This window comes from Rhamphochromis longiceps, linkage group LG22 (assembly GCF_057381845.1).
Source record: "Rhamphochromis longiceps isolate RC_006_pf linkage group LG22, R_longiceps_female_GT1.1, whole genome shotgun sequence".
NCBI lineage: Eukaryota > Metazoa > Chordata > Actinopteri > Cichliformes > Cichlidae > Rhamphochromis > Rhamphochromis longiceps.
In genome coordinates, this window is record NC_140577.1 from 6510273 (window position 1) to 6538095 (window position 27823).

Here is a 27823-nt window from a genome sequence, read left to right on the forward strand (position 1 = left end):
CTCTTTTTGGTCAGCTGTGTTTTTCTCCTCTGAACTCTCCCATGAGTGCCAGTTTTGCCCATGAACAATGACTTTAACTGAGACAGGTGACGCCTGTAGTTCTTTAGATGTTGTTCTGAGTGTTTTTGTGACCTCTTGGATTTTGATGTGATCTTGGAGTAATTTTAGTAGTCTGGCCATTCCTTAAAGGCTCACCACTCTTCCAAGTTTTATTCATTTTAGACGGATCCTACATTGAAGTGAAGTAGGCTATACTTCACTTTTCAGACAAGTTTTTACTTAATTGATTTCTCATTTCAGCTTACTGGCAGGGTGTGAGTAGTTAAACTGAAGTCAGTTTTCCAAAACAATGTGGTTAATCACAATTAGTTCATGATTTAACGTTTTTACATAGGACATTGGGACAGCTGTTTTCCATTAAAAAATGAAATCATTGTTTAAAAACTAATTGCATTTACTCTACTTATCTTTGTCTAATATCAAAATGATACTGATGATCTTGATGATCTGAAAAATGTGATAAATATGCAAAAGGAAAAAGAAAATCAGGAAATATTGTTTCAGGGCACTGTAAATGTAGCAGGAATTTTAAATAATACAGCGAAAATAAAGAAGATAAGTGTTTGTATTTTTACCATATTACTGCAAATTAAGACAAAACGTTATTCCAATATCAAATTAGGTCAAATTTACCTAACATTTTTTTTATTCCAGACATTCCAATAACAGTATTCAGAACAAACTGAAATGATTTCGCATTTATTTGTTTGTTTGTCTTATATCACTCATCCAACTTGTCTATTGTATTTTACATAGATTATTTGAAAATATCTTTTCCTCTATTTTACTTCTAATTGTGCGGACTGTCTGGTGATAAGTACAGATACTTTTTCAATCACAGTCTGAACTCAGCCCCACTTTGCTTAGGACCTATCTGTTCATTCGCGGAGTGATAACTGGGGAACCCTGGGTGCCACGGCAGCCTGCTCACAGCCGCGGAGGGAGACGGCATCCGAAGAAGAAGCCTGCCGCCCGGCTCTTCTTTCCCCCGGCATCAGTTGAGCCTCGCAGGGACACGGCTGGTGAAGTATCACCAGCGGCTGCGTTTAATTTAACATTTTACTCAACAGAACACATCTTTTTGATGTTCATCTGAACGGGATGAAGATTTGATTAAGTGTTTTATGAGCCGTCGCTTTGTCAGGGTAACCTTAGTCCCGTTCCTCATAAGAAATAATATTTTAGGGTATTATGATAGCTACTTAATTGATTTTTTTTGTCGTTTGAGCAATAGCTAACGTAATCAGCCGAAGGGGCATTTTTTCTTCTGTCCTCTTCCCTGTCTCCTCGCCTTATAGAGCCAGTTTTTCTGGTTGAATCGAGCCTAAAAAAGCAACTCGTCTGAGGAGAGCCGACTGAAAGCGCCAAAATGGGGGTAAGAGACGAATTTCTTGCGTCTTTCTTAGCTAACATGCTATAAATTATATATATGTCGGCTAAAGTGTGAGTTAGTAATGTTAACGGTCTGTGGCCATCGACGTAAGGGTTAACTGTACATGGAGGCACATGCATGATGTTACAATGACATTGAACGTGCTGGGATATGTATGACTTGCCTAATCAAGTGGTTAGAGTTATTTTGGCTGTGCTACGTTAATTTTTCAGTCTCCCAAATGGATGCGATCGCCCATTATGTGCCTGTCACTGACGCCATTTACCACACCAAATCAGCGCACTTGTAATTAACGGGTAATGGAGGTGATTCCTGTTGCCTGCACACCAGGTCTTCTTTTTCCTTCGGATCATGCGCCAGATTTGTGAGTCAGTCCGCCGCATCCAGACTCCAGCCGGTCCGACGGAGCCGGTGCAGGGTGGAAACCAGCCACAGTAACGTTGGCCATTTAGTGTTTGAGTTCAAGTAGCATATGTGCAGCTCCCAACCATACGACAAGCCCCTTAGTGTTGCTGCTTGACCTGCGAAATATGATTCATTTTCCCCAGTGGGTGAAAAGTGCTGTCACGCCTTCATGTTTAATCATTCAGCAGACAAAAGGGGCGTTTAGCTCACTGACCCTGCACTGCAAACGCACTGAGATTAATCCCGATTTTTAAAGATGTCATAGGAGCTTTCTCCCAGAATGGTGCTGTAATGCTTTCAGTAATCTAACGATGACCCCAAGCAGGCCCAGTGTAGAAATAAGTATCTTCTCTCTCTGGTTTTAGCAAGAATTGGTGATGAAGTGACAGAAAAATGTGCTGCTTCATGCGCCGGTTCCAAAAAACGGGATTACACGGACCGCACATCTGGCGTTGGACCTGCTGCAGACGATTGAGGAAATTCACAAATCCAAAATGCACAATTATTCAGACAGCGTAACGACACGGATACGCCCGGTCCGAAATGAAATCTTTTGTGAATAATACGCGTGTGAAACGCGGAATTACGCGTGGGATACGTGTAACCTTTTGCCGGTAAACCCGCAGTCCGGACTGCGGAATATCATCTCATCCCTCCAAGTCTGACTGCGGTAACTCTCAGCGCAAATGTGCGTCTCCTCAGTTATTATTAAAAGAAAAAGAGCGATCACGATGTCCTGAATTCATTTGATACTTTGAAAGTCATAATGTTAAACGTCCAGATGCACAGAGAGGGTGGTGTCTGGGACTCTGAACCATAAAGGCTACGACCCCCCCCCCCCCCCCTAAAATTTCCCCACCCGCCATTTGCTGCGTTTTCATTCAAACATTACATAATGCGACGATGCGTCGTGCTGCTGTCATTGAGGATACGGGCTCGGTGGATGTGGAGGCATCTTAGGTCTGGGTACCAAATGGGCACGGAGGCAAATGCGTCAAAATGGTTCCTCAGCAGTGGTCGACCCCCACCCCCAATTTTTCACATCCCACACACAAAAATATCAACTGCTTAGAACTCAAAGGAAAATGGGCTTAAATCTACCTGTTTTACCCCATTAGACTCATAAAACGTCAGTGATCTGTCAGTTCATAATACATCCTGTTCCAGCAACAACATTTCGATGTCACAGCTTCAGTCATATATTATTACTTTGATTATAACGGGTTAATTACTATAATGACTCAGTGTCCATATTCATTAATGTAGTATTACAGCCTGTATTTTTATTACAGTTTTTTTAATCTTCCAAAGTTACTTTCACTAAATACTGAGTTTCTCCTGCATACAAAAAATGATGCTCTAATCAAAGCCACCATATTCAAATCAAATCAAATCACTTTTATTGTCACTTTTATTGTAATAAAAGCAGCTTGTAAGTGCTTATAATTAAAGAATAAAACATTTTGCTTTATCAAATGGCCCGAGATGACAGGAAAAAACACTGACTTCTGTTCAGTAAGGAAACACAGAGTCTGTGCTTAAGTAATGATTTGTATTTCTTTGCATAGTCATGTACCCAAGGCTCATTTTACAACAGGAAAAACCCTATTTTGCATCTTAGTGTTTTTTTTTTTTTAATATATACATAAATATATTGAGTTGATAAAATCTGGTTAACATGTATGTTAGAAAACTGTAGCTGCTCTTCTTTAGTGCCTTTCCCTCCCTGTGCAATGTAGTCGCTTTCTCTTCTGTTCTACATCCCAGTTTGGATGGGATGAGAGTGGAGGCTGAGTTGTGGAAATACAAATGGTTGTAATGCTTTCCACTAGATTGCCGAAGGGGGAAACCATACACATCTTTGACCACTGCGTGAAAGAGAGGAGGAGGAGGAAGAGGAGCTGAGGAGGAGGGTGTGTCAGTGCATGTGGGGGGAGTGGAAATTCCCATTTTCAAGCTGTGGTTTGCCTGAAGACTGGACAGATAGATAAAGCGGATTTGAGTGAAATGCACTGTGGTGGGGGTGGGGAACACCAGAGGGAGGCTCAGTTGACAAGGCAACTACAGGGTCATTTGATCCAGGCCAATCAATCGATAGAGATGGATGCTGCAGAAGGCAGCAATTGGATTGGTGGTGTGAAAGGATGGAGGTCAGCAGCCACAGGCTTCGCACGGAGGTCCTTGTAATTGGTAGAGTGACCAAGATACTGTGACTGACACTAGCTGATGGAGGTAGAGAGAGAGGGTGAGAAAGAGACGGCTGTGTGGTGAGTCACCTTGAGAAGGGTGAACACTGAAAAAGATGGAGGAGGCAGAAATGTAAAAAGAGCTGGTGGGATGCTGCTCCTGTGCAGCGATGACACAGAGGAGGGAACAATGATGGAGCCCCAGCAGAAAAAATGGAGAAATAAATGCTGAGATTCAGAAAGAGGAGAAAAATGTACAAGGCTGAAAGCATCTGCTCATATCCCATAATGCACTTGGTGCGGAAGCTTCAGGAGAAGAGCCAATCACAGTGGAGAATGGTGTGGCTGTGTGAGTGTAAGCATGTGTGAGGCAGGCAGCTCTCATGAATAAACACGCTCTCACTGACGATGTGTAATTCATACAGATGAAGCTCTCGACACTGTCAGACCTCTTCACTGTAGTGGCTGCACTGAAGCTAACTGAGTGAGCTCATATTCTCGTACACCAGTTAATGTTAGTGTACAGTCATTCGTGGTTGAAACACTCATGTCAAAAAATAGCAGATGAAAGCATTAAGTGTTGTCTCGCTCTATAACCTATAAAAATATGTCAAACTGTTGTTTTAGTCATTGCTATCAGTCTCGTGTCTTAAACATTCATTAACATGATGACAGTCAGTCCTGAGCTCATCGTGCTAAAGTGAATTACTCAATTCAAGTCACTTATTCAGACTAAAGTGTTATTATTATTATTATTATTAAGGTTTTGGCCAGACTTTTCGCATGGTCTGATTGTAGAAGCCAATTTGTAATGTGTCATAGATGATGATGTAAGATGGGTGGTGACACAGTGATGCAGTGTTTAGCATTCTCCCCTCACAACAAGAAGGTTCTGGGTAAGATTAAGATACTGAATTTTAAATACGTTCTCACTATTAAATTTGCGACCAAGCTAAACCAAAATAAAGCAGCTTGAGCCATTCTGATGTCCAGAGGTGTATTGGACTTTACTGTAGAACCACAAAAAAACAAAAACATCTATGGGTTTAATGGCTGCAGAGTATAGTTTTAGCTATAAACCATATACTGAGCCAAGGCTTTAAGTTGTGGGGTTAAAGGCCCGATATTAGTCACAGGTAACTTCATAATTGGGGGTTAAAAAGTGGGCTGGAATGATCTGGAACATCATTCCAGGACCTCCAGTTAATGAATGATCATGAATGACCTCCAGTTAATGAATGATTCAATCTTATAAGCATCTTAGTGCATATTACTATCAAATTAGTTTCATTTTCATGTGCTTGCTTAGTGACAGCATGAAAATACCTGCTCACTAATGATAAACATCCTGTGGACTTTTTACATCTTCAATACATTCTGCACAGTTTTCACAAAATACTTCTGTGACCTAAAAGTACAGCTGATGTATTTCCTCAGGAAAGAATAAAACATTAATGTGCCACTCTGATAAATGGAAAAAGACGAAAAAAGGATAGGATAGGAAAATGAGAGATTATTTTCAAAGGTAAGCATAGCAATTGACATGTTATAAACTTGAAATTTAAGTCTGACATAAAATTTCAGACTAAAAATTCATTTTAAAGTCTTTAAATGAGATACTGTATCTATGCTTGATGTTTTGCTGATTATTTTTGGCTAAATCCACAAATAGTTGCACAGGTTACATAATCACAGACCTTACACAAATAAAAATCTACTGGACCTCATGAAATAAATTATTTTGTGTCGCTATACCAAACCTTGGTATCCCCGCATGCCAATTCCTACCTAAACGCCTGACAATAACTGTGCATAGATGATAAGTGTGATTTATTTTTTATTTTTTTAAATTAAATATATTGTCCCATTAGCAGACGACGAATTTTATAAAATTGTGTGTAATTCTTTTTTTTCTGTTCTTTAGTACAAATAGTCGGTGCTGCCACAGTTTGTTATTATATATGTAATAGCAGTTACAACATAGTCTGTTCTCATGGTCATGTTGTGTAATTGTTCCAGTCTATCTACATTTCATTTCATTAATACTTAGTTGTAGCTTCCTGTGTCTAACTAGTTTCCATCTGTGTGTGTGAGCGTGCAAATAGCATTGATCCACACTCCAGCAAATCAGTGATCAGGGTTTTCCGATATCACAGTTTGTGCTCTCTGGTCAGTGTAACATAAACCTCCTGGAATGTGGAGTGATGTTACCTTGACATCACTAACTATCTGTATGACGTCTCTGGTCTGAGTTAGAAATTAGTCTGAAATTAAGGAGGATAATGAAGGTGAACCACTCAATGCATTCCTGCACTACCATACAGACACACTGCATGCAGAGCAGTATTGTTACATAACATACCATCACATTAAACATTACATTATTAAAACATTTTAGTTGCACCTACACCCTCCTATCAGTCACAGGAAACCTCACATTACCCACTGAAAAGTTGATGCCATCACTCTGAGCCTTTCAGCAACTGCTGTTTTCTGTCATACTCATAGATCTAATGCACTGCAGGGGGTGGCACACAGCCTAATGGTGGAGAATGCTGCAAAATGCACTTTGTGTTATTAGGAATGTACGGCCAGTGATAACCAAGTCTAAACTGTGCCTTTGACCAAATCACAATGGCTTTACTCAGTGTTCGATGTTCATCACTGTAAATACATATTCTAAGACATTATCATTACATAGCCTGCATCATGGTAATGGTTCAAACTGTCTCCTTTTGATTAAATCTTTGCTCGAATGAGCAGATAAGAGTAGTAGACAGCACAGAGACAGATGGACAGCCTGGAGGGAGGAGAATGTAAACAAAGTGGGAGGAGAGGGTGAAGGGGGGCAGTGCCCTCTTAGTCGGTGTGTGTGAGTGACAGGCAGTTCATCTGTGTTTTCCAGGTCGGTCAGTCCACTGATCTGTGTGATAATCCATTTCTTTGTGTATGTGGTTATGTTGAGCCACTGTGTCCCCATCAGAGCTACTGAACTCCAGTGAATGCAGTACACCAGCAGCAGCATCCTTCATTCAAAAATCTGAGCTGAGACTATGATGTTCTGTTCACTGGAGCATCTTCAGATTTAGCTGAAAATAGGCTAAATACTACATACTGAACATGGTTAAATACTAGACAATTTAGTGCCAGCTGGTGGGTTGTTTTTTTTTTGTTTTGTTTTTTTTTTTGTTGCCAAGGTCATGTCCCAGTCTTGCTTTGCAAAGTGTGAAATTGCAGCAAAATCTTTAATTTCTTTACATTTACAGTCAGATGTCTCATTCCAAAAACTGTACATGTGAACATTTAATGGTTTCGTATTTCATATAATGTGTAATGCACATGGTAAGACATCATTGAAGATGGCTCAGGCTGTTCATCCGTTTTAAAAATGGATGTATCATTGAATTTGAACTTTTATTGGTTACAATTTCAGTCTGTAGTCTAGCCCGCTTGGAATTAAATTGGGCTATATGTGGCCTTTTAACTAAAGTGGGTTTGATATCCCCAGTATAGAGGCTGCTTTATGAGTGTTTGTGGGCCATTTTGCAAACCATAAATCATTACCAATCATTATAGTTGATGTATTTCCAAAATAGAATCAGTAGCTAGGCTTGGGTAACAGCAGCATAATTTGCTTGCTCCCTGCTTTTTTTTTGTTCAGCCTCTATAAAAACAGGTTAAATGATGCCAATAAGACATGATTTTGATGAGATAAAACATGTCTTATTGACACCAAATGTTGATTATAAGCTTGGCTTTAGTTATATAAGCTCAAGTCTGTAGGACGATATCAGCTGACAGACTTAAAACGCAAAGCTTTTCAGTAAAATGTTATAGTTTAGCACAGCGGTCCCCAACCCCCGGGCCTCGGACCGGTACCGGTCCGTGAGTTGTTTGGTACCGGGCCGCGAGAGTTGAGGCTCAGGTGTGAAATGTCTAGTTTTCAGGGTTTTTATCGGTTTTCAGTGTTATTTTGTTATCGTTTTTATCGTTTACTCGGTTTTCCTGGGTCTTTTCACGTGTGTTATGAATAAATTTTCTTTTTTTCGGTACCGGTACTAGTTTTATTTTGTTGTATTTATCCGCGACAGCTTAAAGGCCGGTCCATGAAAATATTGTCGGGCATAAACCGGTCCGTGGCGCAAAAAAGGTTGGGGACCGCTGGTTTAGCATACATTCATTTGCCTCTGTTCACATCACCTGGCCTAAAGTTTTGTCTTTGCATAAACTTTGAATCTAATTGCATCATGTAAAAATTGCTTCACATCTGGCCTGAAGTTCAGTTGATAATGATTCTGATAATTACTGGCAGTAAATAAACAAAAAAATATTTGTCCTGCAAAGATGTGGCAGTGTTATATGTTAGTTGTCATAGTAACCCAAAAATAAAAGTTTAGACATTTGGTGACATTTGAAGATTTGTATATATCTCATTTGATGGTTGCCCACCAGGTTGCTGACTTTGATTTGTTGTATCAGAATCCTAGTGTTGTTGTTTTGTTTTAATTCTCCTTACATTATTTTAATTAGGATGCCTCCATAAATGTCCCTGTCTGTCTGAGATTTGAGCAAGCAGTGATTTGAGCAGATTAAGAAGTTGCTTATCCAGCGCCTTTCCTTGCTGTGGTGTCATGAGCCAGGGGCCATACACCAACAGATTGAGCAGACTACAAATGTTCAGCATGTACAATCTGTCCCCTACCTCAGCTTACAACATCTGCTGCTCAGACCTCCTCAGGTTTTACCGCCTGTAACTAGACAGAGACTAGGAAGTGTGTATTTTAGCAGAGAAAGATAAAATCATCAATATGAAGTAGAATTGAACTAGATCAGTTTGACAGGTGGTGCTGAGAGAAATCGACTGTTGTTTGGTGCATATTCTACTTATTGCTTATAATAGGACTTGTACCAGCTCTAAATTACCCTAATGTGACGCAGTGAGTTCATGTGTGGTCTTCTGTGGTTTTCTTCCTTTTTCACAGTATTTTCACAGTTGGATGTCAGGGTTTCTTTTGTAGGGTTTCCAGTTGTTATAGTTTATATGCTTATGTCCTCGGTACCCAAATGTCACAGTAAAGCACCAGCACCAGGCGTTTTTTTTCTATTCGTGTTGCTTACTGTGGCACTGCTGTCTCTCTCCAATTTCATCCATCCCAACACTTTGACTTATGAAATGTGAAGTAAATCAGGTTTTCCTGTTTAAAATTTTGAGTATATAGAAAATACTTTCTCAAAAGGTTGACACCTTTTTTGGGAATTTAAGAACCTATCCTGGCTCTAGTTTGGTTCAGGAATACCTTTAAATGTCACATTGACTGGTAATTAGGTGTTCTTTGTTGTCTTTTGACACTGTTCAATAAGTCTATTGTTGTTTTGCATTTTGTGAATCTTTTGAAAATCTTTAAAAAGTCATCAAGAATGTCTCCTCCAGCTGAGTAAATGTTAGGAAAAACATGACTGGGAATGAATATGCACAGGCCAACGTTAGAGCAGCAAGTGCAGTGCTCACCTGCAGGATTTCTGAATCCTACTGAAGGAGAACAAACTGACTTAACTCTGAGACAGAAAGTGTGGATGCATTACTGATTGCCTGATTTCTGTCCGACTGTGTAGTACAGATGGTTTTTTATATGAGAGCAGTGTCTATTCACAGAAATCTTTTTATCAGTGTACACTGTGAAGTTTTCTGACGTACTTTTCATCTTATGTGATCATGAATAACCATCATCACAGTAATCTGACCCACAGTTGAAAGCTGGTGAAAACCCTTCATTTGGTTAAATTTATATTGAGGCACAAAGCACAAACATTTTTTAAAAGTTTAGTGATGTGTGTGTCATACTTATTCATATTAGAAACGTTGCAAAATCTCTGTGTAGAAGTTTCTCAGAGTTAAACAGTCAGGCTACAGTATTTAAACGTTTTAAAAGACATGAGTCTGCCATTTAATTTTAGCAGTGCTACTTTTCTGATAGACAGCACAATCATGGCAGTGGTGCTTTTGTAAACCTGAATCTCGTGCAGTCCTTAGACTGTTATTATACTGAAAAACTCAACTTTTTACCACACAGTAAAGAAAAGCATAATCAAGATAAAGAATCAGACTTACATTGGCAAGTTTTTGCCTAACACTATTGATATTTAATTAACAATTTGGCATTTTTAATGTACAGTAAAGATAGAAAAAAGGAAGTTAGAAAAATGCAGGATAGCAGTATCATTTTCCTTCATTGTTTCAGTCAGTGGTAATTCTCACATTTAAACATATTCACTGCATTTTTGCCAGAGACTTGATAAGAAAGACGTGCCACGCAAAGATTTCTGCGAAGAAATCTATAAAATTTACACGATTCTCCAACAGCAAAGATTGTTTGAGAGGTATAACTTCTGCTTTCTAAAATCTTATATTTGGTGCCAAACTTTATGAGCCATTTAATGATATATATTTTAGCTGATGACTCTATATGTGCAAGTTTTTAAATCAGTGTTTTCTTTTCTTCAGACATTTCAGTGTTGTAACAAAGCGAATGAGTAAGGATGAATGAGAGAGTAGTATTGGGAAGATAGTAAAGAGAGAGAGAGTGATGAAAAGGGATTATTGTTGTTCACTGGGTTAATCTGTTAGTGTAGTAAACAGCCGTAATCTGATGGCCTGCTGGATCAGTGTCCAGGGAACACTTCACCTCCTGACAGATGGCAAAAAAAATAGATACTCTCATACACACAGACAAATAGAAATCTATGTGCACACACAGAAACCACAAACTTGTAGCTAAGCAGAAAATAAACACGTGCACTGATTAAATCACTACTGCACACATATATACATTTTAAAATGGCCAGTTTTAATATTACTTCCTGTTATTTTTTTTTAAAGTAATTCATTGCCTGTCACGCAATAAAAAGGTCAGCAGTGATGTATTGTCTCTATAGAGTGGCTAAACAGTTGTTTATTTGCCAGTATCATGATGTGCAGTCACTAACACATTTGAATTATAAACACACAAGTTAATATGTGAGGTAGTCAATAAGTTTTATTGTTTTAAAAGTCATTCATTCCAAATGAACGTAAAGAGAGAATAGAACCAAACGTCCAGCCATAACTTTTTGTCTGTTGCACCACATTGAACAGGAGTACTACTAGGCTGGATAAGAGCTATTTGCAAGTTATATTGTAGCACCTATCCTAATACACCACTTTGTTGTGTAAAGTAGCATTTAGACAGGGTTTTCTCCACAGTAAAAGATGCTGATGCAATTTTGACATGGAACTATTTGGCATATGCACAAACTCTAAGACTGCACATAGGCAGATGTGCAAAGCAAAATGTCATTGGCTGTCAACAAGCCATCACCCTATCAGCTTTCATTGCAGTTAGGAAAAAACAGATGGTAAACAGTATGAAGCAACCATCAAATCAGTGTGAAACCTCTCGGCCCAGACTAATCCACATGAGAGCTTTCCCAAAATAAGTCACTTCTCTCATCTTATCATGCAAGGTTAAACAGAATCTGATTGCCAGTGTGTGGCTGTTCACAGAGTACATTGTCACATTTGGATGGTAGCAAACATCTGTGTAGTGTTGCACACAAAATAGTCACACGTTTTTCAGGGTCAAAACCCTTTCAGGAAATGTGGACTGACTTTATACCCAAACTATATTTTAAATTTAGATTTAAACTTCATAGATCTGATTAGACTGTTCAATGTTCACAATCAGGGAAAGAGATTTCCTTTCCATGTTTTTATAAATGCATCACTTTATTGACCCAGCTTCATGAACCAAATCAATATGTCATAAATTGCCTCAGTGTACCTCTCACATTTGTTCCTAATGATACTAAGCATTAGGTTGTATCAATGTCAGCCTAATAACACATAAAAGTTAAGTGATTAACTTTTGATTAACCTCTGCCAGTAAAAGAAGCAGCACAGCAGCAGACCTGAATAAGTCACTTATAATTTTGTCTCTGAGAAATAAGTTTGCATGTATAAAGTATATGTAAAGACTGCCTTGACTATTACAGCAGAGGATCAAGCAAGAAAATAAAAATGGAAAAAAGCACCTGTCTTTTCATACAGCAAACTTTATCTAATTATGTTTAAAAACAGTGGGAAATATTGTTTTTTTGCTGTTTGGTCTCTTTACTTTTACAGTAAAGCATTTATATAACACTGTGCCTGAAATGTAAATCACGTGGCGTGGCTTTGTAAATCATAACTTGTAAATCATGAACGTGTCATGCAAATCAAGTGTTGTAAATCTAGTGTCACAGCTTCTACTGTAAGCTTAGCCTCGGTTTACCAGTGAGACATGCACTGATGTTCTCTGGTGATGCGTTTCATTTGGCAAGTAACCACAGCATAAATAGTGACTGGCTAGGAATGTACCACTGGCAAAAATAGTCAACTCTGGTATCTTTGTATTGCAGATTATTTTATTTCTTTTTCAATATGGACAAATTTACATGTAGGACTGTGTGCAAAAGACAAAGGAGTAATTAGATCTAACAAGAAAATCCATAGATTTCTGACAAATAAGATGGATGAGAGTGTTTATAATAGAACGACATAATTTAGAAAATGAATGCACAATGGAAAAAAATTGTGAGACCTTGCTGGTGCATTCATCTAAATAAATGTAGCATACACACATTATGTGCAATAATTTGCACATTAGGAAACGGCTTCAGATTTTGTTGTTTCTGTCTTATGACATATTAATTTCCCTTGATCCTCCTCTCAGCCACAACAACAGTTTAAACAGCAGAAGCCTAAATAGAGACTCGTGTAAACAGCAGCTTAAGAGGAGCTCTTGATTCAAGCCTGTTCTCTAATGATGCCAGATTTAATCAGGAAGTCTTGACACACCAGGGGATTATAGCCAAGTTTAGATCTCAACCTTAATGTTTTGTCTGGGGCTTAATATGGAAGAGGTAGAGACGGAATCACACAAGCCACAAAGTTTATTAACACGTTTATGGTCCAGCCAAACAGTTCTCTGTAGTCATTGTTGTGTTATTTTGTGATTACAGGTAAAAACTATAGATTATAACAGCTACAACTCTGGCAGTCAAATCTTTTTCTTTCTCCCTTGATGGCTCAATAAAGCAGTTTTGTTATTTGGATTTTTTTTGTTGTGAAGTTGTTTGTTGTATTTAAAGATTCCTGTGCTGCATTGATAAATTAAACAATGATGTACATGTTTTCTTTCTGCGTTACAGTATGGACGGTCGGACAGCTACCGCGTGGCTACCACGCAGGACAAGGATGAGAAGGAGTCGCCCAAGAAGAAGGGAGGCAAGGATCTCGATGACCTGAAGAAGGAAGTTCCCATAGTATGTACCCTTTTTAAAACCACTTCATCTTAGCCCACTGCTTTTGCCTGCAGGTTTTGGCCAGGTGCTGATGTATAAAATGGAACTCTTACTGAGGTTTGAGAAATGAAAATGCAGAAAGACACATACAAAGTATGAGTAGGCTTCTTCATAGACAGAGTAAACAAAAACCTTGAAATCCCAGCTGAGTACTGAGAAGTTTGTTAAGCTTCCTGGCCTGTGTCCAGCATTCAAAGAGCTGTGATCCAACTGTAATCTAATCTCCCTGGTTAAAAAGGAGATGGCAGAGATGAGGTGTTCCGTAGCAGCTGGTGCATAGTAATGTTACAGTGTGGTTTGACATAACATGCCAGAGCAATTTAATCCTCCTGTGGAAGGATATTCTTTTGTGTGAGGTAGGAAGCCAAACCCACAGGAAATCCCAGTGATACAAAACTGCATCAGATGTTCAGATAATAAAATCATAAATAAATGTTATCAGTCTCTATTCTTATTTACAATTATTTGAAACATTTGTAAAATACTGAAACCATTGATGAAATTTTATGCTGGCAACCAGAAATCTCCAATATTTAAAACTCAGTGACTGCTTCGTGTAAGTGGTGATTTGCGTTTATTTGCTTCTTGAAGTTAATTTGTAGTGTTATCAAAATAAATAAATACATTGTGACTGAGGTTTTGATTGATTTCATGATAAATCTTTATTCTTTGTAGACTGAACACAAAATGTCTGTTGAGGAGGTTTGCCGGAAGTACAACACCGATATCGTTCAAGTAAGTACTTTATTTCAAATCAAAATTACACTTTTGCACTTTTTGATATTTCTGTCTGGCGTACAAGTTGGTGTATGTTGCACTGCTTATGAAGACTTTTTAAAGTGCAAATGGATGTTATACATAAATAGGCCATACCTACTGTACTACCTTTTTTTCCTTTCCTGTTTTTTCACCTCTATTCTATTTTTCTTCCACTCACATCGCATCATTCCATCGTTTTCTGTCCATTGCTTTTATAATTTCTAGGGTTTGACCAATGCCAGGGCTGCAGAGTATCTGGCCAGGGATGGCCCCAACGCTTTGACTCCACCCCCTACCACCCCAGAATGGGTCAAGTTCTGTCGTCAGCTGTTCGGTGGCTTCTCCATCTTGCTGTGGATTGGTGCCATCCTCTGCTTCCTGGCCTATGCCATCCAGGCTGCCACAGAGGATGAACCTGCTGGGGATAATGTAAGTGGTTTCCCAGGATGGGTGGATAGATGATAGAATAGATTATTAATCCTCATTCATTTTAAGTAGGCAGGGTTTGTTGCTTAAAATACAAACATCAGCACCTATGAGAAGTTATACACAAAATAAGGATGAACACATTGTTTGTAGTGTGTGTGTGCTCTGTCCTGTAGCATATCACTTTACAAAGCAATTTGCTGACTCACTACTCTTTAGGGATGAGGCTGCATCTCATCCCTATGATAAAATATGTGTCAGCTGCTTGTAGAAACCATGTCAGCTGACCCATCTCTGGAGTGACAGACACTGTCTTGTCTGTATCCACTCTGGACTCGCCACAGGGAGCATATGACTCCTGGCATTGGTAATTGCAGGGTAAGAGTAGGGCATTTACAGGTCAGCACTGTTTCATGCCAGGTCAGAGCACTGAGTAGAGCAAAGGACTGAGGCTAAATGACTCTGACACACACAGCATTAAAGGACAACATGCTTTGTTCAGAGCACAGGGAGGTCTCGGGGTGAAACATCACCAGTTTTGAGTCATGAGTTACGAGTGGCCAAGAGTGTGTCAACAAACTGTATTTTCACACACTGTCAGATGCTGAACGCAAGATATGAAAGACAAGATTCAGATTTAGAGCTTAAGATGGTAAAACATGACAGCAAACCAACATAGTCATAAAACCACTAATAAAGTACACTGCAAACAGATGGACAGCGTTCAGTTCATTGAGTCCAAATCAAACCACGTGCTGCTGTCAGCTCCAGGATACGAGACTTAAATGAAAGATGATTTATGTTATTTCTAGATTTCAGACTTTACAGAAGCCTTGAGTTCCTGAAAAAGCTTTGGTCTTTATCTCTTACATGCCTCTGAAGTCCAGCATTTATTGACACGAAGTTAGCGTCTGACTTTGTATCTCTGCTAGTCTGTCTTTTTTTTCCCTTCCTTTCCTCTCATGTAATCAAGTTTTAGATAAAAGTTGAGTCTTTTGGTTATTTTCTTTATAAATATGACAGTCTGACACCTTTTTTCCCCTTTCTGTCTTTCTCTACAGTTGTATCTGGGTATCGTGCTGTCAGCTGTTGTCATCATCACCGGCTGCTTCTCTTACTTCCAGGAAGCTAAGAGCTCCAAGATCATGGAATCATTTAAGAACATGGTCCCTCAGGTACCAGAGACTTCCTAGTCATCGTCAGGATCATGCCGGGATGTTTTTGTGGTGATTGTTGTGCCAGAAGGGGATTTCACAAAATGTATTGCTTGATTAAATCCAGTTTTCCAAATGAATTTGCTTGAAGGAGGTTTGAAATAAATTATGCTGCAGTTTGTGGAGTGACTAAACATTTAGAATTCAAAGACCAAAGGGTGCTGAAAATTAATGAGTGTATCGCTTGTCGAGTTCTGTGGTTACGTATTATATGAAGTGATCCTCCAAATAGCATGTTTCCGTCTTTCTTTGTCACTCTGCGATCCAGCAAGCCTTGGTGATCCGCGAGGGAGAAAAGATGCAGATCAACGCTGAGCAGGTGGTTGCAGGAGATCTGGTGGAGGTGAAAGGAGGAGACCGGATCCCTGCCGACCTCCGCATCATCTCCTCACATGGCTGCAAGGTGAGCTACAGGCACAGACAGATTCATGATGACAGACATTCAGAGATAGTAGAAATCAAGGATCTAGAGACAGATCCACAGGGCAAGCGATTCACAACAGTGTGGATAAAGGAGACCTCAGAAAGTCAATGGCATTCGGCAACTTCAAGCAATAGCAAGAAAAATAATCACTGAAAAGCATAAGTGGGTCCCAAGTGAAACTTTTCTCAAAATCAAGGAAACCAATTAGAGTACCACCATTAACAGTGCAATACACTGTTTATTGACATGGTGGTAAGTGCATTAGAGGGTTACCTAGGCAACTGGACTCTGGAATGTCCAGTAAGAGCAAACCATCAGCAACATAAACATTTGTGGCAAGTGAAACGCTTCCTGTATGGATTCTGCTGGAAAATCTGTGTCTGTATCTCTCTCTCTGGATTTGTATGTAGCCCTCAACAAGTTTCTCTCTTGTCTTTCTCTTTTTCTTTGACTTTGTTTTTTTTTTTTTTTTTTTGTCAATCCTGCTCTGTCCAGGTGGACAACTCATCCCTGACTGGTGAATCAGAGCCCCAGACCAGGTCACCTGACTGTACCCATGACAACCCCCTGGAAACCCGAAACATTGCCTTCTTCTCTACCAACTGTGTTGAGGGTAAGTTTATCACCATTATCATCATCACCATTTTCCAACAGTCAAATACACCTTTATTCTAATATGATAATGTACATCAGAATCAGAATACTTTATTAATCCCGAAGGAAATTAGGGTTACAGCAGGCAGCACGCTAATGGCGCATGCGCACTTACAAAGGAACCTTCTGACCAACTTTACACAAACATCACATTGGGGAGACATGTCAGAAAGGTAGGCTGATAGGAAAAAAACAACGAAAATACATAACATGAGGTAAGAGGAGGAGAAAAAAAATTCCACTCAGACTGAGCTCCTAGTGGGAGAACAGTTTGATAACAGAAACATACATAATATTGTACCTGTTGTTGGTTTTGGCGGGGGTTGTGTTGTGTTATTTTAACAAGATATGACCCAGGATTTCATTGCATTTCTTCATTTTCCCACGGTGACAGTGAGTTAGATATGGAATGAGTGACTTCTCTGGTCATCAAAAGTAGATCTAGAAATGTGATCCTATTTAACCTTGTACCAGTTCCTTTCTAGTGGATCCTGTTGTAGCCATTGTATTATCAGCATTGCAGCAAAACGCATTATGAATCTCACAGTGTATTAATTGGGAAAATAGTAAGATGTGGTGCCCTCTGGTGGACACATTACATTCTTCACTACGTCTCCAATCATCATCACTCTGTCCGCTTGTTCATCTATATTATCACACTCTATTTATTTATTTTTTCGTTCTCTATTTTTTCCCCTGCAGCCAGTGTTGAAGTGCATATATTTTAAAACCGTTCCCTCTGTTTTTCCAGGAACTGCACGTGGTATTGTTGTGTGTACTGGTGATCGCACAGTGATGGGACGCATTGCCACCCTCACCTCAGGTCTGGAGACTGGGAAGGTAAATATATTATATATAATAACTGCTCACATCCATTACAGCAAGAAACTAAAACCGTGTAACTATACACTCATTCACTAAAACTCTTGTAATATTATTTAAAGCCTATATATTGTCTTAGTTGTGTCTCCTTATCAGAAATTAAATCTCTTTGCAGTCAATTAAACATCTTCTTTTTTTATCCTCAGACACCCATTGCCAAGGAGATTGAGCACTTCATCCACATCATCACAGGCGTGGCTGTTTTCCTTGGCGTGACCTTCTTCATCCTCTCAATCATCCTGGGTTACTCCTGGCTGGAGGCTGTAATCTTCCTCATTGGTATCATTGTGGCTAATGTGCCCGAGGGACTGCTGGCCACAGTCACTGTGAGTTGGCAGAGAGATGTGAAAGTAGTGGATGGTGCAATATGGAGTGTCTGTGTGTGTCCAAGATCCTTAGGTGTGGTTCAGGTTTTTGTTTTTTTGTTTTTTTAAATTTGTCAATAAGGCTGAAATGTTAGGATTGGTAGTATGTGTGTCTGACATTGATTTGTCCAGACTTGGGTCAAACTGTAGCTTCACATAATATAAAATACAAAGAAATTAGATGAATCTTTGAAAACTTTTTGTATCATGAAACCTGTTTTTTCAAAAATTTTATTCCAACACTCACTGGTATTAAAAATAGTAACATTTCTCATTTTTAGTGTGTTAGTAAGTCACTCTAATATCGATTTTCTCACAGAGAGAAGGTAACAGACTAAAGGTGGTGTCACCAATCACACTCCTTGGGCTGTTAGCGGTTTAACCCACATCTGAATGTGTGTTATTTACATTAGTTTCTGTTTTATTTTGTGTTGTTTCTGTGGTTTTTGGCTGGTGTTGTGTTGTGTGTGGTCTGATCATGTCTGTTTGCTTGTGTGCTCTCTGTGTGGTTTGATATTGTGATTGTTATATTTCGTGCTTTAACATTCTCAGTTTGTTTCTGTGGTGAAATGTTGTGTCGCCTCTGTGTATTTGTCCTTTCATCTCCCACTTCCTCTCTCTTTCTATTAAAGGCAGTCCCATATGCGTTTGTGTGTCTCTCTCCATCTTCCTTTTCGTGTGTCCCTCTCTTTTCCAGGCCAGTGGCGGTGCTGTCTGCAATGACAAGGACTAGCTAATGTAATGACATTAGGCAAATGTTTCTCAGCACCATGAACTGAATTTAGGCCTCCTGTGCTTGGCCTTGGCTAGTTTGACCCACTGGTCTTGCCATACTTGGCATGGTACCATAATGCACTGCTGCTCTGCTTCACAGCATCGCTCTTTCATGCTTCATGTTCTCTCTGCACTGCTTGTTGGGCTGTGTTTTTATATCCTGAAAGGACTTTTCTGTTCTTACTGCATTGTTATGTATAGAGTGCTATGTTGGTGAGCAGAATGAACGTTTCCAGGCATCTGGGTGGTTGTAAGTTCCTAGTTGGGGTTATGTGTTTCAGGTTGTTGGCAGAAATTAGTTAAGTGTCTGGAGATGCTCATCTGTTCTTTTAGTTTACAACATAGATACTAATTGTATTTTTCTCTCTCTTTCTCATTGATTTTATCCATTTGTTTGTGACGATCATCAACAACTCTTTCCCACTTGTTTTCTTTCTTTCTCTCCCTCTCTCTTTGCCTTTGATGCCTTTCCTCTGCCACTCCCATTTCCTCCTTGTTTTTGTCTCCTGCTTCATCACTCTCCTCCAGGTGTGTCTGACACTGACTGCCAAGCGAATGGCTCGCAAGAACTGTCTGGTAAAGAACTTGGAGGCTGTGGAAACTCTGGGCTCCACCTCCACCATCTGCTCTGATAAGACAGGCACCCTGACCCAGAACAGGATGACCGTGGCCCACATGTGGTTTGACAATCAGATTCATGAAGCTGACACGACTGAGGATCAGTCTGGTGAGATTTTGTTCTCTTTTTATTTAGTAAGCATTAAATGTGTGCCTCCATGCAGTATATATTAAGTAAAGTGCAAATAAACAGGATTGTGAAATGTGTGGATTTTAAAGGGCGCAAACAAAAAAGCTTCCCTTAAATATAGCAAACCAGTCACCGTGTGCAGATACACTGCCTCCAGTGCTCCTGCCATGCTTGTACTACCGTTTTGTAAGCTGATTGAGCACCATCTGCAGTTCATACTGAATCTTAGAAACTCTTAAAATGGTGAACCTGAACTTGGACATGTCTGAACATTTTAATCACACCTTGTATTCAGTAGTTTTTAATCTGTTTTTGTGCTTTGAAAAAGTGCAACAAACAGATTAGCTGTTTCATTGCTAAAAGCAAAATGTGAGACTGGAACTACATTCTGTTCTAAGTAATGTCTATTTACATGCCACATAATGCATGGAAACAAAGCACTGAAGTAAAGCTAAAGATAAAATGGCAAGATTTAACCGTAACCCTTCGCTGTATCAGCAGCTGGATGCTTGGATGAGGTTCAATGACTTCTTTTTTGCTTCTTGTAGGCTCCTCCTTCGACAAGAGCTCAACAACATGGGTGTCTCTGGCTCGCATTGCTGCCCTGTGCAACCGCGCTGTGTTCAAAGCAGGTCAGGAATCTTTGCCCATTCTGAAACGAGACGTAGCCGGTGACGCCTCAGAGTCAGCTCTACTGAAGTGTATCGAACTGTCCTGTGGCGCCGTCAAGGCCATGAGGGACAAGAATAAGAAAGTTGCAGAGATCCCGTTCAACTCCACTAACAAGTACCAGGTGAGTACCAAGTACTTGTTTGTGCAGAAAGAAAATATAATAAGCAATTACACAAATTCCCAGTTCATTTTAACATGAGCTGAATCAGGCAATTTTTAGTAAACCGGCTTAAACATGCAAAGAACTGCATACCAAATATTTATTCATACTAATAGTTCAATCCATTCCCATCAGCTCTCAATTCATGAAACTGAGGAGGAAAATGACAAGCATTACCTGCTGGTGATGAAGGGAGCCCCAGAGAGGATCCTTGACCGCTGCTCCACCATCATGGTGCAGGGCAAGGAGCAGCCGATGGACGATGAGATGAAGGAGGCTTTCCAGAATGCCTATCTGGAATTGGGAGGGCTGGGAGAGAGAGTGCTGGGTAAGGATGATCGGAAAACTAATTATTTCAAATGCCATGGAAAACAATTAGTGAAATACAATTTTGACTTTTCTTGCTCTCTGTGCTCAAACTGTACTAAATAAAATAAATTAATTGTGTGAGAATTTAACATCCCTCTTCCTTCAGGGTTCTGCCACCTGTTTCTGCCTGAGGACAAGTACCCAAAAGGTTTTGCCTTCGACACCGATGACGTCAACTTCCAAACTGACAACCTTTGCTTCGTTGGCCTCATGTCCATGATTGACCCTCCCCGCGCTGCCGTGCCTGATGCTGTGGGCAAATGCCGCTCAGCTGGCATCAAGGTGGACACCTTTCTGTTCTGACAGTCTGTTATTTGTCTCTCATTCTCTAAAAATATGTGTCTTCTGTTTATGATCTTCTAATCTTATTTCTTCTTTTCTTCCTTTAGGTTATTATGGTGACTGGTGACCACCCAATCACAGCCAAGGCCATTGCTAAGGGTGTGGGTATCATCTCTGAGGGAAACGAGACAGTGGAAGACATTGCTGCACGCCTCAACATTCCTGTCAGCCAAGTGAACCCCAGGTAACATTTACTCCTGTGGCTGCATCATCACTGCTAAAGCTGTTTTGAGCCATAATACATGATACTGAAGAAAAGAAAAAAATATACATATATATATGTATTTATAATTATATTTCTTTCTTTTTGGAATGCAGGGATGCAAAGGCCTGTGTCATCCATGGTACGGATCTAAAAGACCTCACACAGGACCAGATGGATGACATTTTGAGGAATCACACAGAGATTGTCTTTGCCAGAACCTCCCCACAGCAGAAGCTCATCATTGTTGAAGGTTGCCAGAGACAGGTACGGTTACTGCACCGCCACTGATTTACAGGTGAACAGAGATAAACAAAAGTGTAATTAGTTTTTATCTCTGGGGCTGTAAAGTGAGTTTATGTGGCCTCTTCCTCTGTCAGGGTGCTATCGTGGCTGTGACCGGTGATGGCGTGAATGACTCTCCTGCCCTGAAGAAGGCTGACATTGGTGTTGCCATGGGAATCTCTGGCTCAGACGTATCCAAACAAGCTGCAGATATGATCCTGTTAGATGACAACTTTGCCTCCATCGTCACTGGAGTGGAAGAAGGTGAGGGACAAACAAAAGGTGGAAAGGTGGAGTGTGGCGAGGAATCAGGGCTACAAATGACAAAACAGACATAAAAGGTGTAGGAAAAGGTTCAGCTGAGTTTTAAAAAAGTATCCTATTTGTTCGCGGTTGTCATGTTTGCAACAGGAACTCAGCAAAAGTGACGCCACAACTGCTAGCACACGCAGTCATCATTTCTGCCTGTTGTGCACCTCTCAATATTTGATGCTCACAGCAGGACTAGTGGACTGAGATTCATATTGGAGACACAAGTGTACAAACAGTTTTGTCTTTACTGCAATTTCAGTTTTATATCAACACAGGAGAGAGGCCGATGTTGCAACAGCTTTAAAAGTGAGAGATTTTGGAGAAAACTTTGCTTCCTGTTTCAACATCTTCTAGTCACTTTTTATTTCTCATTGTCACCACCGGCCCTGCACGAGAAAACTGCAGCTCCTCAAGGACCAGTGTAATGGTTAAAGGACTGTAGTGATTTTCATGAAAAGAAGTTCAACAACTACTTAGATGGGCAAAGCACAGTTCACTCAAGCTTTGTTCGAGCATGTGGCATTTTGTTTGTTGTATTTATACACCACCTTTGTCTTTCCAGGACGTCTGATCTTTGACAACCTGAAGAAATCTATTGCGTACACTCTGACCAGCAACATCCCAGAAATCACCCCCTTCCTCTTTTTCATCTTGGTCAACATCCCCCTGCCTCTGGGTACCATCACAATCCTCTGCATCGACCTGGGAACTGACATGGTGAGAAAAAATCTCAGGACAAAGACTCAAAGACGAGACGTGCTGTTCAGGCTATAAAATAAGAAAGCACTGTGTGAAATAACCTTTCTGAACAGATTGTCTCAGTGCATTCATCACTCAAAACATTTTAACGTACACACAGTAAACCAGTAAAACCATGCTGGACACTTGAAGCTGTTAACTGCATGCGCTCATGTCAGATGCATACCTGATTAATGCCTTTTATTTATTATAGCAGCCACGAGAACAGCTATTCAGTGTGGTCCCTTATGATCAGCATCGCTGTGAAGAGTAAAATATTAAACATGGAACAGAGGTGGAATTCAAGGTCATTTTAAATGGGACCTTTAGAGAACACTAGGTGGCAGTGTTGAACCACTATTTATAAGAAGCAGCTCTCACATTTTCCACCCTCTCAAAGAACAGAATGTATTAATACCAAACCCTAGATACAGAAAGACCAAATTTTCATAAACGTTATAAAAACACACATCAAGAATATATAAGTAAAGTTACCAAGGAGTATCTCAAATAAGACAGAAGTGTCTCTTTTTCCTTTCCCCTCTTCCAGGTACCAGCCATCTCTCTTGCTTATGAAGCAGCAGAGAGCGACATCATGAAGCGACAGCCCAGGAACCCACTGAGGGACAAACTGGTCAATGAGAGACTCATCAGTATTGCCTATGGACAGATTGGTAGGTACATTTATTCTTTACAGTTTGTGGCATTTAGTGTAAACAGTGTTCAGGCAGCTACATGGAAATGGTTTGCACTCTACAGCAGGTAAGTGTCTTAGAAACTGTCAACATAAAGGTATTAACAGTCTGATGAGGATGAGTCCACTGCACTCAACAGGCAACAAATCAAAATATCCTTTAGTAAACATCTATTAGTGCTCATTTAATTTAAATATCACTGTTCTTTTCCATCTGTCTAAAACGAGAGATGGAAAATCAGTCTTTACTGACCATGTCGAGTCTACAGGATTTTACTGTGTCAAATAAAATGTATCATTTGATTAAGGGACTCTCTGTTTGTCTCTGTAGGTATGATCCAGGCTCTTGGGGGCTTCTTTGCCTATTTTGTCATCATGGCTGAAAATGGTTTCCTGCCATCTCTGCTTGTCGGCATTCGACTCAACTGGGACGATCGCTCCAACAATGACCTGGAGGACAGCTATGGACAGCAATGGGTATGAGTGAAATGTTATAATGTCAGTGTCTCTTGTTTCAGATATGTTCACTTATGTAGTGGAGCCACTGAGTGACTTGAATTTGTGACATTCAAACAAACCTTTTGTTTTTGTGCCATAATCTTTGAATGATTAATGTAAGTCTTAATTTAATACTGATGTAATAAAAGCTATTTATAAACAAATCTATTGTAGAAAGCAGACAGGAGATATTCTCTTTCTCATTTCCTGTGCAGACCTATGAACAACGTAAGATTGTGGAGTTTACTTGCCACACAGCCTTCTTTGTCAGTATTGTGGTGGTGCAGTGGGCAGATGTGATCATCTGCAAGACCAGGCGTAACTCTGTGTTCCAGCAGGGCATGAGGTAAGTACAGGTTATTGAAGAGAGCGTACGATAAAAACAATTCCTTTTAAAAATGGTGGGCAAAAATAATCTAATTGATCTCAGGCTTTAAAAACCTAAGCAATTCTGATAAACCACATTAGATATTAATAGTGAACTTTTTGATTGTGTGTTGAATTTTGTAAGGTATGCAATTCTACCTTCTTCTTACAGTCAGTTTGTATGAATGAAATGACAAAACACAGTGACGACAGACATCTATTGCAAAGGCAGCCATGCTGAACCAATTTTAGGTTTATTTTAAAGGGAAACATGTAGGAAAACTGTAGCTCAGTAGACACCATTACAATATACAGTCTACAAAGTAAATATATCTAGGCATAGTACTTATTTTTGATGGATCAGTTCTGCATTGCTGTATTAGTACTTGGAGAACACAACAATCTGAGTACTTTCAGAAGTATACAGGTCTCGTATCTAAAGAAAAGGCATCAGTTTCTTGTTTGATTGCTTTTTGGTTGTTGTTTTGGAAAAACAGAAAATTGATACTGAACATGAGAGAATGGATGAATGGATCACGACCATGATTCATCAATAAGATTTGATTTGGTTTTTGTATTTATTTTCCCCATAGCATCCACTAGGTGTCACTAGATAACCACATTTACCCATGTGCGCTGTCACATATGTTGCTCTTTTTCTTCCGTCCATCTTGTTTGGTCTTAAGCTGTGTGTCCTCTGCCCATGATGCTGTGTTCTGCAGGCAGCATTTGTAGGTCAGGCACACAAACTAATATAATGTTACTATAACTGTCGGCCTGCAGGGAGTTGCCCTTGAAGCTTTTTTTTTTATTCAGAAGTAGGTTGATGCCAGCAAAAAAACGGCTGCCAACTGTTCAGAAAACAGACAGTGTAGTGATCTGTTTTCTGAAGAGCATCACTGACGAATGTCCGAGATTTTTGAGTAACGGGATACTTCTTTGCTTGGTGACTCTTCATCTACTTGTGTGTTTTTTGGCTCTTCGCATCTGTTTTTGCATTTTTTTTTTATCCATACATGTGAGTGTTGTAATAGCCTCTCTTGTTTTGCATTTGTTTTCTTTCAGGAATAAGATTTTGATCTTTGGCCTGTTTGAGGAAACGGCTCTGGCTGCTTTCCTGTCCTACTGCCCTGGTATGGACTTGGCACTACGGATGTACCCACTCAAGTAAGTGGCATTTAATTAATAAAGAGAATCATCAAACAGCAGAACAAAACATCATCATAGTAACTATGGATGTTCAGTCCATAAAATGTATATTTTCAGGTAAGGAATTGCGAAAACAGTTTCTTTGTCCTGAATCTCAGCGGACTTAAATTTACCACTGTCTCTTTTGTCCCGTCCTGCCATGACACCCTATTCATTCAAATATTCTCACTCTGTCCTTTGTTCCCACTCGTTCCCTCACAGGCCCAGTTGGTGGTTCTGTGCGTTCCCATACAGTTTCCTCATCTTTGTTTACGATGAGATCCGAAAACTCATCCTGCGCCGAAACCCCGGAGGTGAGCTCGCACACAACCATATATATTTACTTGTTTAGGGGTAGGGTGGTGTCAGTGAACTGGAAAGTGGTGATATATTTTATAGGAGAAACAGAGGAGGCATAGTGTGGGTTGTGAACAGTAATATAACTTGATAAACTAGAGGTGTATCTATAAAATATTTTCCTTCAGTCCATTGACGGTTAACATTTCTCTCTTTCTTGTGCTTCTTTCCCTCTTTGTCTCCATGCAGGCTGGGTGGAAAAAGAGACATACTATTAAATTATCAAAGCATCATTTACTTCTTGTCCCATTTTTCCCTGAATTCATCCCTTCTTCTCTATCTCCCTCTGACTTTCTCTTTCCTCCTTCCTTGCCTCCATCCATCTCTCCTCTCGGCATACTCGAAATGTACAAGAAAAAAATGTTTACTCCTCATCTTTGTTCCTCCATCTTCATTTCCTAAAGAAACAAAAAATCAAAATGCCAAGACGACAAGAGGACCAATGACAGAGGAGGAGAGGATGGGGAAGAGGGTGCATTTGTAAATCTTCTCTGTCCTTTCGGTCCCTCTGTCCCCCTTTTTTGTATCCAAAGCCTACACGGCAGTAGTCTGCCAGTAACACTGTTTGTGCCGATGCTTACTACACTGTTAGCTACAGCAACTCTTCGTACATGTACTCAAATTACATCGCTGTGTGGAACCAAATAAAGAAAACATCTTGAGAATAAAGCAGAAAATCTGACTGCTCCACTGCAATCTCTCGGGCCAAGCAGCACAACAAAACGGCAGCTCCGGTCTAGACTACGACCTGGCAATTTGAGCGGGTGGGTGGCATCATTTTTGTTTAGTTTTTTATTTGTATTTATTTATTTATTTATTTTCCCTGCCAGAGAAAAGCTGCCCAGATCCAGCTCAGTAATCACTGCCATTTCCTGCCATTCGCCTACCGCGACTTTCCTTGCCTTTTTTTCTCTCTCTATTTCTATTTACTCACTGCCAGTCTTTCACTGCCGTTCTCTCTTTCTCCTCCTCGCCTCCTTTCCTATCAATAAAGAATCGGTGTCACCATAAAACCAACCCACTGTCTCACTCACGCCCACAGCAGGGTGGAAAAAAGTTCACTTCCTCCGACTCCCCTGTCCATCCTCCCTTCCCAGTGTTGTTTTCTGTTTGTGTTATTGTTGTTTTCTAATAGACAGCTGGGTGTGTTTTTTTTTTTTTTTTTTAAACAAAACAAAGTTGTTCGTAAAAGTTTTACGTGTTTTTGTTTTTTTTAAAGTTCGGAGTGAGTCTGAGAGCTGCTTGTTTTCATTCAGACATGACAAAGCACACTTTCTCTCCCTCTTCCTGTTCATCTCATCTTCATCTTTTCCTTTAACACGTGTGCCCTCCACCACCAATCTCACCCCCCTCCTGCCTGTCTATCTGTCCCTGTTTGTCTGTCTGTTTGTGAACACCGTGCAAACCCTCCGTCCTTGTAAACTTCCACCCACTTTCACCGCCTGCCTCCTCTTATTCTCCCACCCGTGACCGACCTACAACCTCCCAGCCCTACCCCCGTTGAAAAAAAATTACAATCTTTCTGTGTCCTCGGAAAAAGAGATTTCTCTCAAGTTTCATTCTTAAATCAGTGGAATTCTGGAATAAGGCACTGTACCTTACACTGCGAAACAGCAGCAAAAAAAAAAAGGAAATGAAATAAAACCGAAGGATCTCTCTTTTTTCAGCTTGGCCTCGACTTTGTTTTTGTGTGGAGTCTTGTCAGAAAATGGAAATAAATGCTGTGACCAACTTACTTTTGGCGGGAGTGTCAAGTAATCTGTTTGAACTTTAGCTTCTCACTGGCTCATGGGAAATTGCATATCTGTATACTGCATGCTGTTTAGTGCACAGAATTTGGGAAAAATGTTATGAATGCAGTTTGTAGACAATGAAGAATGCAGGACTGAAGGAGCTGAAGAAACTTCATAGTCAAGAAAGGTTTTATGTCCACGTGGCTGCTGAAATTAAAAATAATTTTGATAACAGAGAC

General features: G+C 40.0%; 1 protein-coding gene across 2 annotated transcripts; it reads left to right on the forward strand.

The window, feature by feature from the left end:
* The first annotated feature begins 1044 nt into the window (after positions 1-1044).
* Positions 1045-27013, forward strand: atp1a3a (ATPase Na+/K+ transporting subunit alpha 3a). 2 transcript variants are annotated; one of them, XM_085396536.1, is made up of 24 exons: positions 1055-1205; positions 1359-1435; positions 13270-13383; positions 14098-14157; positions 14407-14610; positions 15669-15782; positions 16090-16224; positions 16741-16858; positions 17651-17739; positions 17928-18107; positions 19449-19647; positions 20217-20461; positions 20636-20828; positions 20976-21151; positions 21259-21395; positions 21530-21680; positions 21794-21962; positions 22573-22727; positions 23299-23422; positions 23774-23919; positions 24156-24286; positions 25372-25473; positions 25717-25808; positions 26041-27013. In XM_085396536.1, exons 2-24 carry the CDS (start codon positions 1430-1432, stop codon positions 26067-26069), a joined length of 3069 nt encoding a protein of 1022 aa, XP_085252662.1. In that variant the 5' UTR covers positions 1055-1205; positions 1359-1429; the 3' UTR covers positions 26070-27013. The 2 variants fall into 2 exon arrangements, with proteins under 2 accessions (XP_085252661.1, XP_085252662.1); XM_085396535.1 differs by having other exon boundaries at positions 1045-1435.
* The last annotated feature ends 810 nt before the right edge of the window (positions 27014-27823 follow it).

Coding starts and splice junctions, on each gene's coding strand:
- atp1a3a (XM_085396535.1), top strand. Junction 16,859..17,650: donor CTCTACCAACTGTGTTGAGG/GTAAGTTTATCA, acceptor CTGTTTTTCCAG/GAACTGCACGTGGTATTGTT. Junction 23,423..23,773: donor TATTGCCTATGGACAGATTG/GTAGGTACATTT, acceptor TTGTCTCTGTAG/GTATGATCCAGGCTCTTGGG.